At 42.9% G+C, this 18,902-nt stretch overlaps 2 protein-coding genes and 1 non-coding gene across 3 annotated transcripts in view; 1 reads left to right on the plus strand and 2 right to left on the minus strand.

Annotated features, from left to right (window-relative positions):
- LOC145412949 (26S proteasome non-ATPase regulatory subunit 8-like) overlaps positions 1–16,566 on the minus strand; it is a 34,434-nt gene extending 17,868 nt beyond the window's left edge. Inside the window, exons 1-3 of the mRNA XM_080282768.1 lie at positions 16,434–16,566; positions 15,328–15,400; positions 3,039–3,141 (exon numbers count right to left, since the gene is read on the minus strand). Coding sequence (XP_080138894.1) covers positions 3,039–3,141; positions 15,328–15,400; positions 16,434–16,550 — 293 coding nt within the window. The 5' untranslated portion in view covers positions 16,551–16,566. The remainder of the gene's footprint in view (positions 1–3,038; positions 3,142–15,327; positions 15,401–16,433) is intronic.
- Positions 2,587–2,705, minus strand: LOC145413049 (5S ribosomal RNA). The gene has a single exon (XR_013899660.1). It is a non-coding gene; the product is annotated as a 5S ribosomal RNA (ribosomal RNA).
- A 416-nt stretch (positions 16,567–16,982) lies between the features above and the next one.
- Positions 16,983–18,902, plus strand: part of LOC145412924 (F-box only protein 30-like) — a 200,243-nt gene continuing 198,323 nt past the window's right edge. The window contains exon 1 of the mRNA XM_080282728.1: positions 16,983–17,018. The gene's annotated coding sequence lies outside the window, so the exon portion shown is untranslated. The remainder of the gene's footprint in view (positions 17,019–18,902) is intronic.

Here is an 18,902-nt window from a genome sequence, read left to right on the forward strand (position 1 = left end):
GAAAGAATGAAGGAAAGAAAGGCAGAAGAGGAAGTGTATAGTTACCCATAGGCAGAAGGACAAGGAAAGAATGAAGTAAAGGAAGACAGAAGAGGATGGAAGGAAAGAAGATGGAGGAGAGGAAAGGGCAGACACCCGACAGCACCACTACATCGAGTGAATGGATGGTGAGCACCCCCACCTACCACAACTTCAGAAAAAGATTTGCGTGACAGATATTGTTTACCAATGATTTGGTGTTGACTGCAGAGAATGAAAGAGAGGCAGAGGAAACATTCAGGAAGTGGAGAAATGGCATGGGGCACAAGGACTTGAGAGTAAATGCAGATAAAACAAAAGTGATGGTATCTAGAGCTGGTGGCAATACTGTCAAAGAAGAGGGAGAGTGGCCATGAGCAGTTTGCTACAAGGGAATGGGAAGTAATTCCATCTTGTGCAGTATCTGCAGTATCTGTGATATGTGGGTACATAACAGATGTAGTGGTATTACGAGTGGACTGTAAGGTAATGATGATTTTGTGTGTGCGGTGTGTTGGGGAGAGCATGAGGAAGTAGACTGGCATGAAAAGATTGCTGTTGCTGGTGTGTGGAAGAGTTTTTTTTACCTGGGAGACAAGTTATGTGCTGGAGGTGAGGCTGGAGTGAGGAGAGGTTGGAAGAAGTTCAGAGAGCTGTTGCCTCTCCTGACACTGAGAGGGCTCTCCCTCTGTGCTAAGGGATCTTTGTATGCAGCATGTATTAAGAGTGTAGTGGTGTATGGTAGTGAGATCTGAGCAGTAAAGGAAGGGGATATTTGTAGGCTTGAATATACAAAAATGACCAAGATTGGGTTAATGTGCAATGTGTCCTTGAGTTGGAGGTCTTGGGGGAAGGGAGGGTAGGTTTACAACTGAAGAGCTGAGACTGGTATGTGCTGGTGTTGTGATGAAGTGGGGTAGATTGTGACTGAAGAGTTGAGAGGAATGATGGAACTGGAGAGTGTGCTGGTGTTGTGATAAAGGAGGGTAGATTGTGACTGAAGAGTTGAAAGGAAGGATGGAACTGGAGAGTGTGTTGGTGTTGTGATACAGGAGGGTAGATTGTGACTGAAGAGTTGAGAGGAATGATGGAACTGGAGAGTGTGTTGGTGCTATCATGAGGAGAGGTAGGCTGAGATGCTTTGGGCATGTAGAGAGGATGGGGGGAAGCTTACACCTGGGTGCAGAAAGTGAGCAGTGTGAATGTTGGGGGTTGAGTTGCTAAAGGATGGCTGAATAGGCTTACAATGAGGTCATAGAGTGTGACTCAAGGATGAAGGACTGAATCGGGAGGCTGCCAGAGACTGAGCAATATGGAGAGCCACCATTAGGCGACCAAGGCCGATGCATTTAAATATGTTGATGCCTTGATAAATGAAAGGAAATAAAACAAATATTGAAAAAAGGCCCTAACCTTTTCTTCGTTGTATTCATTGCATACCAGGTCATTGCATAACGAGGATCTGCTGAACTGTGTTGTGGTTAGTGTTGCTTATGTTGTTGTTCTGCTATACCAGCCTGTCTGATCAAGCCGACCCACCAACTGCAAGCAAGCAAACTCCCCAGCAGGGCAGTTCTGTGCAGTGAATCAATGTTCCTATGCTGCTGAAAGTGCCTCATCACAGTGTGGTTCAGGGAATAGTGCAAATGTTTGGTTCCTAGGCAGATGCTGCATTTGTATATCTCTGCCCAATTAAAAGCGGCACCATAGTAGGCTCCACATCAGCCTGTTATGTGGCTATATGATTACCACCTAGTGTTATAAATAGTTTTCTGAGTTACAGGAAACCATTAGGCTTGTCACTCAGTGTACAGCCACCTGAAGGGGACAGAAGCATAATAAACAGTGACAGGAAGGATAGGCAAAATAGGAAGAGAGGAGGACAGATACAGAAAAAGAATGATAGAGGTGAAGGAAGAAGTACAGTACGTAGCATTACCTGTACTTCAAGTAAGTGGATGATGGGTGCCCCCACCTACTGTTAGCATATACTAAGTATATTATGATGTGCAACGGATGGGGGTTGACTTAAGCCACCAAAATGTAAACCTCTATTTAGGGGGAGGTGGTGGCCGAATCGGTAGAGAGGCGGCTTGAGGTCCTAATGGACCCAGGATCGAATCCTGGCTGGGGCAGGGAACAGTTTAAGGATTTGAATTTCCTAAAAGCAGACTTTCCTGATCAACCAGATGACCCACCGACATGTCGCAAAAACACCCCCGCTAATACCAATACACCAGTCCTGTGTGAGACTGCCCTAGCATGTATTCAATATGGATGGTGGGTGTTAGCACCGAAGTGGTGACATGTGGAGGTGTAGGAGGACTACTGGGCCTTGGGGATAGGTCACTGCCCCCAAGAAATAGGCCCTGGAGCCTTTGCCCAGAGTCGGACACAAAAAAAAAAAAATCTAGCATAATCCCATAAAATGCATGTTATAACCATTTTTCAATCATTCATTCATTGCCAGACGCCATGTATCCCAGACGGGGTGGACAATGGCTTAGAGTTAATTGTTTTACAGGGAGGGGCACTAATCCTCCACCAACCCCACTTGACACGTAGGGATGCCAACAGCATCTGGTGTTCCCAGGCGGTCACCCATCCAAGTACTAACCAGACCCAACGTTGCTTAACTTCGCTGATCGGACGGGAAGCGGTGTACTCAACGTGGTATGGCCGTATGCAATAAATCACTATCAGCACTAACTTTATTTAACCTAACCCTTTCGGATACTGGGGATTGCCTGTAGAGAAGGGTAAGGTGTCATCATAGTCTGGCTTGGAGAAGTTCTCTCTCTTTTGGGAAGGATAATTCAGTCTCAATGTGAAGCAGCAGAATCTGCAGTATGCCCTCCAGCATAACAACAGGTCATTCATTATTCTAAAGCATCTAATGGTAAAGGGGACCAATAATATACTTCTCATAATCTTTGGAAATCTGAGTACAGCAATGCACTATGACTACCATATGTGAAAGTACTTAGGCTATTAGAGTGAAACACTGTGCATTAACTCACCTGTAATCCATGTAATATATCTTCAGCATTGCTATGTAGCGCTCAAAGGATGGAATGTCTTTGCTGGCAATGCTCCACAGAGCTCCAATCTCCAGTGTGTTACCTGACGTAATCAAGTTTACCATAAGTTAATCTACTTGCAGACATCAATGCTGTACTCTAAACTAAAACCTATTAAATGTTTCAATGGTAGCAATCAAGCATGGGGCATAGCAACCAATATTAAACATATAACATATACCTTGGACTTTTTTTTAAATTCATACCAATAAAGTAACATTACGTGATATGGAAGAAGGAGTGGAGAGAAAAGGAAGAAGAAGACAGACTGAAAGTAAATGCCAGAGACAATAAGCAGTACTGTCATGGCCATTCTGTCAAGGGGTTCCCAGAGGAGGAGGGCATGTGGCAACAGAGATGATAATAATGAACTTTAATGGGTAAAGAGATTCACTGAGATGTTATTGCTGTTGGTGTTATCCTTGGATCTCAGATGATATGGAGATGTTCAAAGAAACAGGTTTATGAAAAAAAAAAAGTACCAAATGAAGACAGTATGAAACACCAAGCCCTACTTACAACTACCGTAAGGTACAGTATTACAAAAGCATTTTCGAGATCAAGAGGGAATCACTTCTGAAGTAATGACAAAACACTGGATGCACACATCAAGATGCCATAAACCAAGCAGTGAGGCCTCCCCTGAGGTCTCTAATGCAATGTACTTATGTGATGAATAAACTTGCATTCTTTTTCCCTGGGTGGTGTTCACATCCCTCAATGCGAATGCCATTCCGAGTGAAGACTCAAACATCCCTCAGCATTTTCATACAGAACCAAAGCTGAAAACAAGCAAAACTTGTTTCATCTAAAAGGATGCTGAATAAAAGAATGCCAAACACAAGGCCAGTTCATTTCAAGACTTGTAGTACAATGTGTTTACAGTATAAGCCTGGCTGATGGTGGTGGCAACCATCATGCACTCACTTTATGTAGTGCTGCCTACTTCTTCCTTCACCTTTATCATTCTTTTTCTGTGTCTACCCTCCTCTCTTCATATTTTCTCCCATCCTTCCTGTCACTTTTCATTACTTTTCTTACTACTTTAGGTAGCTCTGCACTGAATGACAAACCTAATGGTTTCCCATGACCCAGGAAACCATTTACAATGCTGGGTGGTAACAATATACTCAATTAATGGGATGATGTGGAGCCTACTATGGTGCCACTATTAAGTGGGTGGAGAAACAAATCTAGTGTCCATCCAGGAACCAAACCTCCACACTTTTCCCCAAACCTCACTGTGTCAAGGCGTTGTCTGCCACAAGGGAACATCAGTCCACTGTATGGAAGGGCTCTGAGAGGTTGATTGGTTGTCTGCAGTTGATGAGTCTGCTTGACCAGTACCAGACGGACTGGTGTTAACAACAACAACGACATAAGACAAAGAGGTCACAGACAGTGTATAGGTCAGACTGAGGTAGGATATTGCAGAACTGACTTGTTACATAACAGTACTGTACATAAGCAGTGGCAAAAATACTATCTATCTATAGCCCGACGCCCTAAGGCCGCAAAGGGTGGCCGCAGACAAAACGCCTCCAAGTCGCTCTGTAACCCACCATTTGAATACCCTCCCCCCAACTCACTCTCCCCTCCCTCATATACTTCTCAATTCCATCCCTTCACCTTATCCTCGGTCTACCCCTCCCTCCACCTCACCTACAAACAACCTCTTAGTCAGTCTTTCATTCTCCATTCTCTCCACATGTCCAAACCACCTCAGTGTATTTCTCTTAATCTTCTCAACCACATCCACATCCACCCCACAACGTTCCTTCACTTCTTCATTCGTCAACCTGTCCCTCCATGTCACTCCACATGCTCCTCTCAAGTAACTCATTTCCACTGCTCTCACTCTTGACTTGTTCCCCTCTTGCAAGGTCCACACCTCGCTTCCATACGTCAGGGTAGGGATCACAATACATGTACTATCATGCACTGACTTGTTAACTTCCATACTCTCCTCTCTATTTCTCATCACTGCTTTCAGTGAACCAACAACCTTCCTTCCCTGCTATACCCTGTCACACACTTCATCCCCCAACATTCCATCCTTACTCATCACACTATCCAAGTACTTGAATGCACTCACATTCTCCATATCCTCACCATCAAACCTCACTGTACATTCTGTGACTTCATTCCTCTCAAACACCATAACTTTACTCTTGTTTACATTAACTTTCAGATTCCTCTTCCTACACACTGTCCCAAATTCATTCACCAAACCCTGCAACTCCAATTCACCTTCACTCAATAATACTGTATCATCAGGAAACAGCAACACCGGAATCTTCCAAATCTCACTCTCATTCATTAGAGCTACCCCCATATCCACTGCCCTACCTTGCACCTCCTTTAACCCCATCCATGTATATATTAAACAACCATGGAGACATCACACAACCTTGTTTCAGTCCCACATTGAGATCAAAGAACTCACTCAGCTCACCATCCACTCGCACCGTAGCCCTAGCTCCTTCGTACATACTCTTCACAGCACTCAACCATTTCCCCTCCACTCCATATATTCTTAAAACCTTCTACGTTCCTTGCCTATCTATTTTGTCATAAGCTTTCTCCAAGTCCATGAAGGCAGCATACACTTTCTTTCCCTTCTTCAGATACTTCTCCACTAAACATCTTAGAACAAATATCTGATCTACACACCCTTTTCCCTTCATAAATCCCCCTTGATCTTCTCCAAATAGCTCCTCTGTCATATGTCTAACCCTTTAAGGATTTGAATTTCCTAAAAAGCAGACTTTCCTGATCTATCAGATGACCTGCCGACATGTCGTACAAATACCCCCACTAATATCAATACACTAATCCTGTATGAGACTGCCCTAGCATGTATTCAATATGGATGGTGGGTGTTAGCGGCGAAGTGGTGACATGTGGTGGTGTAGGAGGACTACTGGGCCTTGGGATAGGTCACTGCCACCGAGAAATAGGCCATGAAGCCTTTGCCCAGAGTCGGACACGTAAAAAAAAAAAAAAAAAAAAAAAAAAAAATCTACCATACTGTATATTTTTCCAGTCACACTAAGAAGGCATCTACACCTATGGTTACCACATAACTACTCTCTCCCCTTTTCCTTTGTATAAAGGAACAATTATACCTGATTTCCAGTCCTCCGGAGCCCTTCCCTCTTCCCAGGCCAATCTACACAACTTCCATATCCACTCCACAACAATCTCACCCCCATACCTCAGCATTTCACCACACATTCCATCAATTCCTGGGGCCTTTCCCAACTTGATCTTCTTCACTGCTTCCACTACTTATGCCCTACTGATCTCTTCCTCCCTCCACTCATCTCTTCTTCTCCCAGCCATTCCCCAGCCACTTATACTCGCACTGTTCTCACTCTCTACATTCAACAAATCCTCAAAGTGCTCCTTCCATCTCCTCAATTTCTCTCTCTTCTCCACCGACAATCTATTATTCTTATCTTTCACTCCCCTACTATTTCCCCTTTCACACTGCCTTAGTTTCTTTACCTCCTTCCAAAATTTCTTACTCTCCCTCCATTTCACACTCAGATTCCTCCCAAATTCTTCATTCACTTTCTTCTTACTCTCCTTCACCAGTCTCTTCACCTCGCTTCTCCTGCTCACATATACCTCTCTCTTCTCTCTCTCATCTTCTCCCCTACCTCTACTCGCTAGCCATTCACTATATGCCTTTTTCTTTTCTTCCACAGCTCGTTTCACCTCATCATTCCACCATGCTGTCCCTTGCACACCCTTGCATCTCCTCCTCACTCCGTAAACCACCTCACATGCTGCGCCTATCTCTTCTGTGAATATTTTACATAAGTCTTCCACCCCTTCCATCTGCTCTAACTCATACCTTCCCAATCTTTCTTCCACTATGCTCTTATACTCTGCCATTTTCTCACTATCTTGCAGATTCCCCACTCTTCTCACAGGAGCTGTTTCCTCCTGTCTTCCCCTTCGTCTCTTCAACCATCTTCTTTGCAGCTTTACCTTGGCCATCACTAATGGATGGTCTGAGACTCCATTCCCCCACCCTCTCCACACTCTTACATCCAACACTTGTCTTCTCATTCGCTCATTCACACGAACGTAGTCTATCATTGCCTTTCAATCAACAAGTTCACCATCCATCCTCCTCATTACTCTCCATGTATACCTGTGGATCATCTTATGCCGAAAGTAGGTGTTGGCTATTGCCAACCCCTTACCAGCACAGATGTCCACCAAAGCACTACCATTCCCATCTACTTTAGCTGGCACACCCCACTGATCAACCACTCCATCCACTCGTACATTCCCAACTTTGCCATTCATGTCTCCAATCAAAAGCACTCTCTCGCGCCTCTCAAATTTGTCCATACATGCTTCTACACTCGCCCAAAACTCATCTTTCACTCTTGCCACTCGGTCCTCTGTCGGCGCATACGCACATACAATTGCCCACGCTTGTATATCTACTTTCATCCTCACTCACCACAAATTGACTTAGGACCTACACACACAGCATTGCTATGGGAGAGTTGTATGTCTTTGCTTTGTGTTTCCACCTCTACCAAGTGAATTTTTGGGGCAAGAAGTAACTGGCAACTCCTCTGGTATTGGCGGGAGGTGGTGAAACACTCAGCATGTCAGTGCTTGCCAAGGAGTGAGAGTGGGAGAGTATGTTCCTGTCGCTCCGAGCTTGCACCTCCTTGTTTGCCGTTATTTTCCTAGAGTCGAGTTGTCATGCCTGGAGAGTACTGCTTAAGGGATGAGAGGGTCCGTATTATTGCACAGAGGCAGGATAATGTCCCTATCAACACGATTTGTGAACGTACTGGATGCGCAAAGTCGACCGTCATGAAGATTCTTGCTGCAGCGTGCGGCCTGCCACCTAATGCACAAGCATGGGTGGTGGAAAGAAGAGGACGACTTCCAGAGATACAGATATGCTTCTGAAGAGGGCAGTAATCAAGAAACCTCAACAGACAGCAGCAGAATTGAAGAGAATACATCCCCAGCTGTTACAAGACGTCTCAGTTCAAACTACCCAACACTGATTGCAGAAGAGTTGGGTTTGCCAAGTCGACCTGCAGCCAAGAAACCACTTCTCTCTGACCGCATGAAGAAGCAGCACATTCAGTTTGCCAAGAAATATGCACACTGGGCATTGGATGAATGAAGAAAAGTTATGTTTTCCAATGAAAGCACATTTCAAGTGTTCCAGGTGCTTTCTGCCAAGGTTCATCGCCCTGCCTCCCGCAGCCAATATGATCCTGCTTACATGTTGCCGACTGTTAAGCACCCACAATCAGTAATGGTCTGGGGGTGTTTCTCAGGTGAAATGGGAAGGGGAGGCCTCTACTTTCTTCCTAAGAACTTGATGATGAATCATGGCTGGTACATTCAAGTTCTGAAAGATCATTTGTTAAAACTTTTTTGCTATTCATGGGTGTGTCTCTTTCATGCATGATTCAACTCCATATTACAAGTCAAGGAGGGTGACAAAATGGCTTCAGGATAATCGGGTTGAGGTCCTTGACTGGCCTGGCAACAGTCCGGATCTAAATCAGATATAAAACTGTTGGGCAGAGATGAAGAAAATCATGGCAGAGAAGAAGACACCCAATCTGGACAACTTCAAGACTGAACTGACAAATGTTTGGTGCAAAGAAATGTCCTTAGATTACTTTAGAGATCTAAGTGATTCCATGCCAAAATGCATCCAACTGGTCCTGAAAAACAAGGGAAACATGATTTCATATCAATGCACTGCATTTCATGAACAAACATTGTGAAATACTATGATTTCTGTGTTTTTTAATACCTTGTAGGGGAGGTCCTAAGTCAATTTGCAGTAGCTGTAGTAGCACAGTAGTGACAAAAGAGAGACTGAATGGGGTTAGTAAGAAGAGGCAAGCTCCACCCACTCCAAAAATACTGGAGCCCCCCCTCCCCTAACACCCCCTCACAAAAAAGATATACTTCATGCAGGTATAAATAAGGCCTCTGTGCATCAGCAGTTGAGTAGGATTAAAGAAGGTGAGGAGTAAGTTCAGGAAATTTAACTTCTGTGATGTTGATTCTGCATGATGTACAGTAGCTATTGCGATCAAGGTATACAGATACCATCAATACTGCAAGATGAGGAAGTTTTACTAACCGTTGTAATGGACAATGGGTAAAATCATCAACACATAAATGGACAGAGTAAGACGTATATACGTTGTGTTGTACCGTAAATATCACATCAACAGTCAATAACAGAGCTAGTCTATATATATATATATATCTATTGCCAGACGCCTCAATCCCGTTCGGGGTGGCCACAAACAAATCGCCTCCACATCGCCCTGTCCCCTGCCATTTCTCTACCCTGCTCCCAACTCATACCTGCCTCTCTCATATACCTCTCCACCCCATCCCTCCATCTCATCCTCGGCCTCCCCCTCCCTCGTCCCCCCTCCACCTCACTAACATACACTCTCTTCGTCGGTCTTTCACCCTTCTTCCTCTCCACATGGCCAAACCACCTCAGTGTATTCCTCATAACACTTCCTATCACATCCACATCCACACCACAACGCTCCTTTATATCCTCATTTGTCAGCCTGTCTCTCCATGTGACTCCACAGGCTCCTCTCAAATAACTCATTTCCACTGCTCTCACTCTTGACTTGTGTCCTTCCAGCAATGTCCAAGCTTCACTTCCATACGTTAGAGTTGGTACCACAGTACTATCATGTAGTAACTTTTTCACTTCCATGCTCACTTCCCTGTTTCTTATCACTGCTTTCAAGGAACCAGCAACCTTTCTTCCCTGCTGTACACTTTCAAGCACTTCACCCTCCAAACTTCCATCCTTACTCATCAAACTACCCAAGTACTTAAACGTACTCACATTTTCCAATTCCTCAACATCCAACCTCGCTGTACATTCACTGACTTCACCTCTCTCAAAGACCATCACTTTACTCTTCTCTACATTCACCTTTAGATTCCGTTTCTTACACACTCTCCCAAACTCATCCACCAAGCCTTGCTGTTCCCCTTCGTCTTCACTCAACAACACAGAATCATCTGCAAACAACAGTACAGGGAGTTTCCAAACACTCCCCTCTCTCACCAGGGCCACTCCAACATCCACTGCCCTACCTTGTACCTCTTTTATTACCCCATCCATGTACAAATTGAACAACCATGGAGACATGACACATCCCTGTTTCAACCCAACCTTCAAAGAGAAAAATTCACTCAGTTCACCATCCACATGCACTGCAGCCTTAGCACCATCATATATACTCTTCACAGCATTCAACAACTTCCCATCTACTCCATATATTCTTAATACTTTCCACAATCCTTGTCTATCCACACTGTCATATGCTTTCACCAAATCCATGAAAGCTGCATACAACTTCTTTCCCTTCTCTAGAAATTTTTCCACTAAAGATCTAAGAATGAATATCTGATCTACACAACCTCTTCCCTTCCTAAAGCCTCCCTGTTCTTCTCCAACTAATTCCTCTGTTCTTTCTCTAACTCTGTCAATAAGTATCCTACCATACACTTTCCTATTATACTAAGAAGACAAATGCCCCTATGATTACCACACACTTCTTTTTCCCCTTCTCCTTTGTACAAGGGAATAATTATACCTGACTTCCAATCCTCCGGGACTCTACCTTCCTCCCAGGCCAATCTGCACATCTTCCACATCCATTCTACTACTATCTCTCCCCCCTGCTTCAGCATTTCACCACACACTCCATAAATTCCTGGGGCTTTCCCCAATTTAACTTTCTTCATTGCTTCCACAACTTCTATCCTACTCACTTCTTCCTGTCTTCTCACCTCCCTCCTTCTCCCAGCCATTCCACAGCCACTTATATTCACATTACTTCCATCCTCTATGTTCAACAATTCCTTAAAGTGGTCTCTCCATCTGCTCACTTTTTCTCCCTTCTCCACTAGTAACCTACCATTTTTATCTTTCACTCCCCTGCTAACCTCACTTCCACCCTGTCTTACTCTTTTCACCTCTTTCCAGAACATTTTCTTACAGTCTCTCCACTTTACACTGAAATTCCTTCCAAATTCCTCATCCACTCTCTTCTTACTCTCTCTTGCTAATCTTTTCACCTCTCTCTTTCTTTCTACATATAACTCTCTCTTCCGCCTCTAAACTTCTTCCACGCCCCTGTTTCTCATCCATTCATTGTATGCTTTCTTCTTTTGTGCCACAGCCTGTCTCACCTCTTCATTCCACCACGCTGTTCCTTGCACCCCCCTTCCATCTTCTCTTCCTCCCACACACCACATCACATGCTGCACATATTTCTTCTGTGAATATCCTGCACACACCTTCCACGTCTCCCATCTGCTCCAATTCATATTTGCCCGATCGTTCCTCCACTTCTCTCTTATACTCTGCCTTTTTCTCATCCTCTTGTAACCTTTCCACTGTCCTTACAAATACTCCTTCTTCTCGTCCTTCCCTTCTTCTATTTCTCCATCTTATCTGGATCTTCATTCTAGCCACCACCAAGTAGTGGTCAGAAAGTCCACTCCCCCCTCTATAAGCTCTTGCATCCATTACACATCTTCGCATCCTTTCATCCACACACACGAAATCAATCATTGCCTTCCTTTCATTCAGTTCACCACCCACCCTTCTCATCACTCGCCATGTATACCTGTGGATCATTTTGTGCCTGAAGAGGGTATTGGCTACTACGAACCCCCCCAGAGCTATTAAAAGAAGAATAATCTGACAACAGTACTGATAGCTGCACATGACTGGTGACCATTTACAAAAGCTGACACAGATCAAACAGAGACAGAACTAAAGATGAAGGTACAGCTACCGCAAATTGACTTAGGACCTCCCCTACAAGGTATTAAAAAACACAGAAATCATAGTATATTACAATGTTTGTTCATGAAATGCCATTCATTAATATGAAATCATGTTTCCCTGTTTTTCAGGACCAGTTGGATGCATTTTGGCATGGAATCACTTAGATCTCTAAGGTAATCTAAGGACATTTCTTTGCACCAAACATTTGTCAGTTCAGTCTTGAGGTTGTCCAGATTGGGTATCTTCTTCTCTGCCATGATTTTCTTCATCTCTGCCCAACAGTTTTCCATCAGATTTAGATCCGGACTGTTGCCAGGCCAGTCGGGGACTTCAAGCTGATTATCCTGAAGCCATTTTGTCACCTTCCTTGACTTGTGACATGGAGCTGAATCGTGCATGAAAAAGTCGTACCCACGAATAGCAAAAAAGTTTAACAAACGATCTTTCAGAACTTGAATGTACTAGCCACCATTCATCATCAAGTTCTTAGGAAGAAAGTAGAGGCCTCCTCTTCCCATTTCACCTGAGAAACACCCCCAAACCATTACTGATTGTGGGTGCTTAACAGTTGGCAACGTGTAAGCAGGATCATATTGGCTACGGGAGGCAGGGCGATGAACCTTGGCAGAAAGCACCTGGAACACTTGAAATGTGCTTTCATCGGAAAACATAACTTTTCTCCACTCACCTGACGTCCAGTGTGCATATTTCTTGGCAAACTGAATGTGCTGCTTCTTCATGCAGTCAGTGAGAAGCGGTTTCTTGGCTGCGATGTGGCTTGACAAACCCAGCTCCTGCAAGCGATGTTGGATAGTTTGAACTGAGACATCTTATAACAGCTGGGGATGTATTCTCTTCAATTCTGCTGCTGTCAGTCGAGAATTCTTGCTTACTTCCCTCTTCAGAAGTGTATCTGTACCTCTGGAAGTTGTCCTCTTCTTTCCACTGCCAATGCTTGTGCTCTGGTACAACATCAGTTGGCAGATCACGTGCTGCAGGAAGAATCTTCATGACGGTCGACTTTGTGTATCCAGTACGTTCACAAATCATGTTGATAGGAACATTAACCTGCCTCCATGCAATGATACAGACCCTCTCATCCCTTGAACAGTACTTTCCAGGCATGACAACTCGACTCTAAGAAAATAACATGGCAAACAGTAATGCATACGAAAAAAGAGGGAGGTGCAAGCTCAAAGCGACGGGAACATATACTCCCACTCTTGCTTCTGGGCAAGCACTGACGTGCTGAGTGTTTCACCACCTCCCGCCAACACAAGAGGAGTTGCCAGTTACTTCTTGGCCAAAAATTTCACTTGGTTGAGGTGAAAACACTAAGTAAAGACAGACAACTCTCCCACAGCAGTTCTGTGTTTAGGTCTTAAGTCAATGTGCGGTGGGTGTACATATGAAAGAGCAGAATGTGCAGGAAGGCAGTTAAAATAAAATAAAGAATTAAGCAAATCTTGGTCAAAGAGCTTGGATAAGTCTGGCATAAGAGTAAGTTTCACCAGAATCCCAATACGAGGCTACAGATCAATCAGACAAAACTTCAAATGAAGCACATACGGAAGGATAGAAACTATAAGAAGGCAGAGATATGATACAATAAAGAAGCAATCAAATCAAGTCAGACTTGATTATAGGCCTTGGATAAGTCTGGCATAAAAGTTTCACAAAACTTCATTTTGAGAATGACTATGAGTCTGGGAGGAAAGAAAGATCACCACCAACAAAGTGCCTCTGACATAACCCATAGCTACTGATGGCTAGGAACAACACTGTTTCTTTCAGGATTGCCTGGCCTCAAAGACTGAAATCAATGTGACTAAAGCAAATGGGGACAAGTAAGAGGCCTGGGAATGGTCACCCTCTTTGGGAAAGGCTGAATGAGTGCAAATTTTCAATCAGTGGGCAAGAGAACAAACTAAAAAAAAAAAACTGTTTATCTATCTATACACAGATGCCTTAAATAAGAGATGGCTACAAACAAACTGCCTTCATGTCACCCTATCCCCTACCATTTTGCTGTCCTCCCTCCAACTTACATCTCTCCCTTTCTTATACCACTCAACTCCATCCCTCAATCTCATCCTGTCTCCCTCCCCCTCTGCCCCCCCCCTCCACCTCACTCACATACACTCTCCTACAGTCGTTCTATTTTATCAAGGCAGTTTGGGTCGGGCTCTCTGGGACCTAACACTGTTAGCTCTGTTGTCACCGCCGCCGACACACGTGTAATTATTTGTGTTCACCTCTCTCTCTCTCTCTCTCTCTCTCACTCTCCTATTTTAAGCTAGTAACTACTTATAAATGAATTTTAAACACTCTGTATAGATGTAATTCAATAAAAAAGCTATAGTATAGTATAAATCTCATAAGACTTGTCAGAGTTGCCTTTGAGACGTTGTCAGGTGGTGACACGAGGGACAGCCCTGCGTGAGCGGGTCATACTCGGTCAGTCTCCCGCCATGGAAGCTATAAAAAAAAACACACCTGTAGACTTTTACCTCAGGGGTGGTGTTGAAAAAAAGTTGAAAACAAGAGAGAAAATAAAGAAAATACAATTAGTAGTAGTTAAGATAAATATGAGAGAGAGAGAGAGAGAGAGAGCACGTGTGTGGCGATGATGTGACAACAGAGCTAACAGACTGAGGTCCCAGAGCGCCCCACCCAAACTGCCTTCATAAAATAGAACGACTATAGGTAGTCTCTCACTCTCCATCCTCTCCACATGGCCAAACCACCTCAGCGTTTTTCTCCTAACACTTTCTATCACATCCACACCACAGTTTTCCTTCACTCCCTTATTTATCAGTCTGTCTTTTCTCAAGTAACTCATTTCCACTGCTCTCACTCTTAACTTCCTTACAACAAGTCCAAAGACATAAGCCATGAGTGAGGGCAGTGGAAATAAGATATCTAAGGGAAGCATGTGGAGTTGCACAGAGCAACTGATTGGCAAATGAGGAAGTGATGAGCGTCATAGTGTGGATATGATATGAGCTAATTCAGCACAACAATGCTCAGTGTAATAGCTATAGTGAACAAGAAATGTTAGAGAGATGAAGAGTGAAGATCAAAAGCCTTCTGTTCCAGAAAGAATCTTCAGTACGTACTCCGTTTCAGAAAGAAGCCTTAGTACCGTACAGTACCGGTTTTCTTTTTCAAAGGAAATCCTCAGTATCAAAGGGTCATACTGAATTTATGATAAGAATAATTCTGCTCACTTTCAATCAGTAAAAACTGTATTTTCTGTAAAATGGTACAAGTGTTATATTCATTAACTATAAGGCCTCCTCCTATCATGAATTTATACAAACAGTAAAATGGTAAATTTAGAAAATATTAACCATCATAAGCTTAAGAAAAGATACTCACGAGCAACCAGCAGTTCCTCTTTCGATACACTATGCCCAACAGATGGCAGGAACTGAAGTTTTGTCAATTCAACCTGAAAAACAATACATTTATGACAACCATTATACCTACAGTACACTTGATGTAGTGCTGCCTACTTCTTCCTTAGCCTTTATCATTCATTTTCTGTGCTTGCCCTCCTCTCTTCCTATTTCTCCCATCTTTCCTGTCACTACTTATTGCTTTTCTTTCTGTTACAGGTGACTTTACATTGAGTGACAAGCCAAATGGTTTCCTGTAAGCCAAGAAACCATTTACAACGCTGGGTGGTAACCATATAACTGAACCATACGTGCTCGCTACGTGCAAGTGGATTGGTGGAGGGTTAATGCCCCTCCCTGTAAAACAAATAACTCAGAGTCAAATGGCCACCCCATACGGGACTGTGGTGTCTGGCAATAGATACAGATAGACAGACAGTTCATTCCTGTCTGGACTGTGACCATGGTTAGGAAGAGAGCTTAACACTGTATCTCGCACTTGATTACTCTCAAAAGTCAGTACAAGATCCAGCACAAGTTAGTACATGGTGGTTTCATGTCTCCCAGTACCGTACTGAAAGTACTCTTTTCAAATTAGGGTATTTCAAATCAATGAATATAAACTTGCGGTTCTATTATCGTTTCAACTCCTAACTTAACGGAATTCATTATTTTTCTGTTCTCCAATGAAGAGTATTCCAAATGACAAGAATTTTGAGTACCAGTTACTTCAGTTACTACAGCACAGCCTCATATAGGTTAGGATGGATTGGTTTGGTTAGGGTAGGTTAACAAATTTAAAAAAAAATAAAGTAAGGTTAAGGGCTTAAACGATAAATTTACCAAACTTGCTAGCTATCGTAAGTTATGATACGCTACTTCACCTTCCTTTGTTAAAATGGAAACGATAAGCCTCTTATCACTAAATTTATGAAAAATAACAAAAAAAATTGATGAAACACTGCTGTCAATTCCAAATATGAAAGGCCCTCACCCATGGAAAAAGGATGATGATAACTAACTTAAGACTTCATGACACCAATGCAATGCTGGTTAAAAATGAGGTAAACTCTTACTCTACCTTACCTTTATATCGGATAAGTACTTCCCACACGTCTGTAGGTTTCGGTTTTTCTTTGACCATTCGTTTTTAAGCTTTTCGTAGGTGGTAACAACATTTTTAACGATATTGTCGCGCCCCATGGCTGCTTCTACAGCAATGACTGGACTAAACACGAAGAAGAGTCGGACTCGATCTGCGTTGTAGAAAATATTTGCATGGGTTATTGGAAAGATGAAAACCTTTCTCAATAGAGCAAACAATATGTATTTTTCACGATGATTTAAGTAAGATTTCTGGTATTAATATTGCTGAATCATTTAATTTGAAAAATTAACATATATGAAGATTATATATTTTGACGGTGATATGATGCGATCAGCTGGATGAGAGTTTTAACTGTCTTATCTTATGTTCTACAACTCAAAAAATGTAAAATGGAAAAATTTTTGTTCTTTAAATTAATAATAATAACCACCAATAAATGCTTATTCCTTCTGCTCACTTTAGTCATAACAGATCAGCATGTATCCAGTTGTACACTGATATACTAATATGAAGATCTACCGAGAGGTTGGTTAACTGAGCCGAAGAGGGTGGTGGTAAGTAAGGTACGAATTATTTTTATCTGTCTCGTTTAACTCTGGAATCTCTTTATTTTGTTCTTTTCTCTCTGTAAATATCTTTTTCTTGCCTGTACAGGTAGTGGTATGCAGATGCAGATTACCAGTGACTAGTTTTTGTAAGGTCCACTTGGATCCCCACTTGAGACACTAAAAGTCTGATTGATGTGCCGCAGCAGCCTGTCTTGAATGACCAGGGAAAGTGTGCACCAGATATCTGTCTTTTTGCTCATTTCTAATACTGTAATTAGGTAAGTGAGCCTTCTATTCCCAGGTTTACCTTTGTGGATATGGTGATGTGAGATGAAGAAAGGTCACCAAACTGCTTATGTATGTGTGAGAACTTTTGGTAGGTTGAACCTAGCCATTTAACCCGCACTCATTTCCAATTAATTCACTCTTAATTAGTGGTCAGTAAATACAGAAAAGCTTAGCTCTAGAATGGAGTGTTTAGTGAAGGTAGCCTCTATGGTAGTTGATGATGAGCTCAGACTTGGGTGTGCTTGTGGGTACACATGATTTTTAGTTAACTGTCTGGGTGTAGTTTTTATCTCCACTGCCTTCACAAAGGGAATGTGGACAATATAAAATGGCAGTGGATCCGAGTAGTTGGAGTTGCCCCATACTACTTTAATCATTTACTAATTTAAAACATCAGTTTATTACTTCAGAAAATTAACAGCACAAACATAGCTTCATGATCTTACTTTAGTGTTAGCGGCCCATGCACGGTCATTAATATTAACTTCAATACTTTGCCAATAATCCAGTGACCTCCGGTGGTTCAGTAAAAATGATCAATATTCAATTATATCACTGCCTTCAAGCAGTGAAGATTTGCAGTAGCATACTGTTACCATGGACTGTGGCATTGCAGCACTAGCACTAGCTATGGTAGTGGGAAGAAAAAAGAAAAACAGACATAAGGATGACCACTTTTGCAACAAGGGATAGTCCCTTGGCAAAGGGAAAGTTGTACTGTACTCAAATGTTGCCATATGTAGTTACACATGATTCATATATATATATAAAATGTATACCGGTACTTAGTATGGACCTCTAATGACTGTACAACATTACATAAATTAAGTACAGTACTTACAAGTGATTTAGTGTCAATTTCTTCCTCCACGGCATTGTAGGTGGTGTTCCTAGATGCTGAAGGTGTTTCTTGATCTTTGAGAAAAAACATATCATTGTACTACCATAGGTTTCGTTCGTACGCTTCTTTAGTTGCCAAACCCGATTTCTGGGAGTCAGAGACTTTTTCCAGCTCCTTCCTGAAGTTTGTTCTGAGTGAATACATTGAGGTGATTTGGCCATGTGATGAGGATGGAGAGTGAAAGACTAACAAGGAGAGTGTATGTAAGTGAGGTGGAGGAGGGGAGAGAAAGGGGGAGCCCAAGGATGAGATAGAGCAGGGGTCGGCAACCTCCGGCCCACGGGCCAGATCCGGCCCGCAGAGTCCGAACTCAAGGTCTGTCACCCTGCTTGATATTTTTATAACAGTCCGGCCCACAACAGCCTAGCCAACTAAATGAGTAAGTCAGCGCCTTGCGACGTGATCATGGTGGGTAGCGCGGGGCAAATTTGCATGACAGATCTTTACCACAGAAGCACCACGGAAAATCGCCAGGGAGCAACTCTTTTCAAAAATGAAATATACAAAGTCTCGCATTCGCTCCCAGCTAAGTGACCGCCACCTCAATGACATTCTGCTCTTGTCTACCTCATCAATTGATCCAGACATTGAATCACTTCTCCATGACAAACAGCACCAACCATCCCACTAATTTGCATGTCTCTTGATAAAACTGTTTTCTGCAGTCACTGATTTGCATGTTTTTCAATAAATTTCTAGTAATCTAGTCA

This window comes from Coenobita brevimanus, chromosome 94 (assembly GCF_032717465.1).
Source record: "Coenobita brevimanus isolate Jiangsu-jjx chromosome 94, ASM3271746v2, whole genome shotgun sequence".
Classification (NCBI taxonomy): domain Eukaryota; kingdom Metazoa; phylum Arthropoda; class Malacostraca; order Decapoda; family Coenobitidae; genus Coenobita; species Coenobita brevimanus.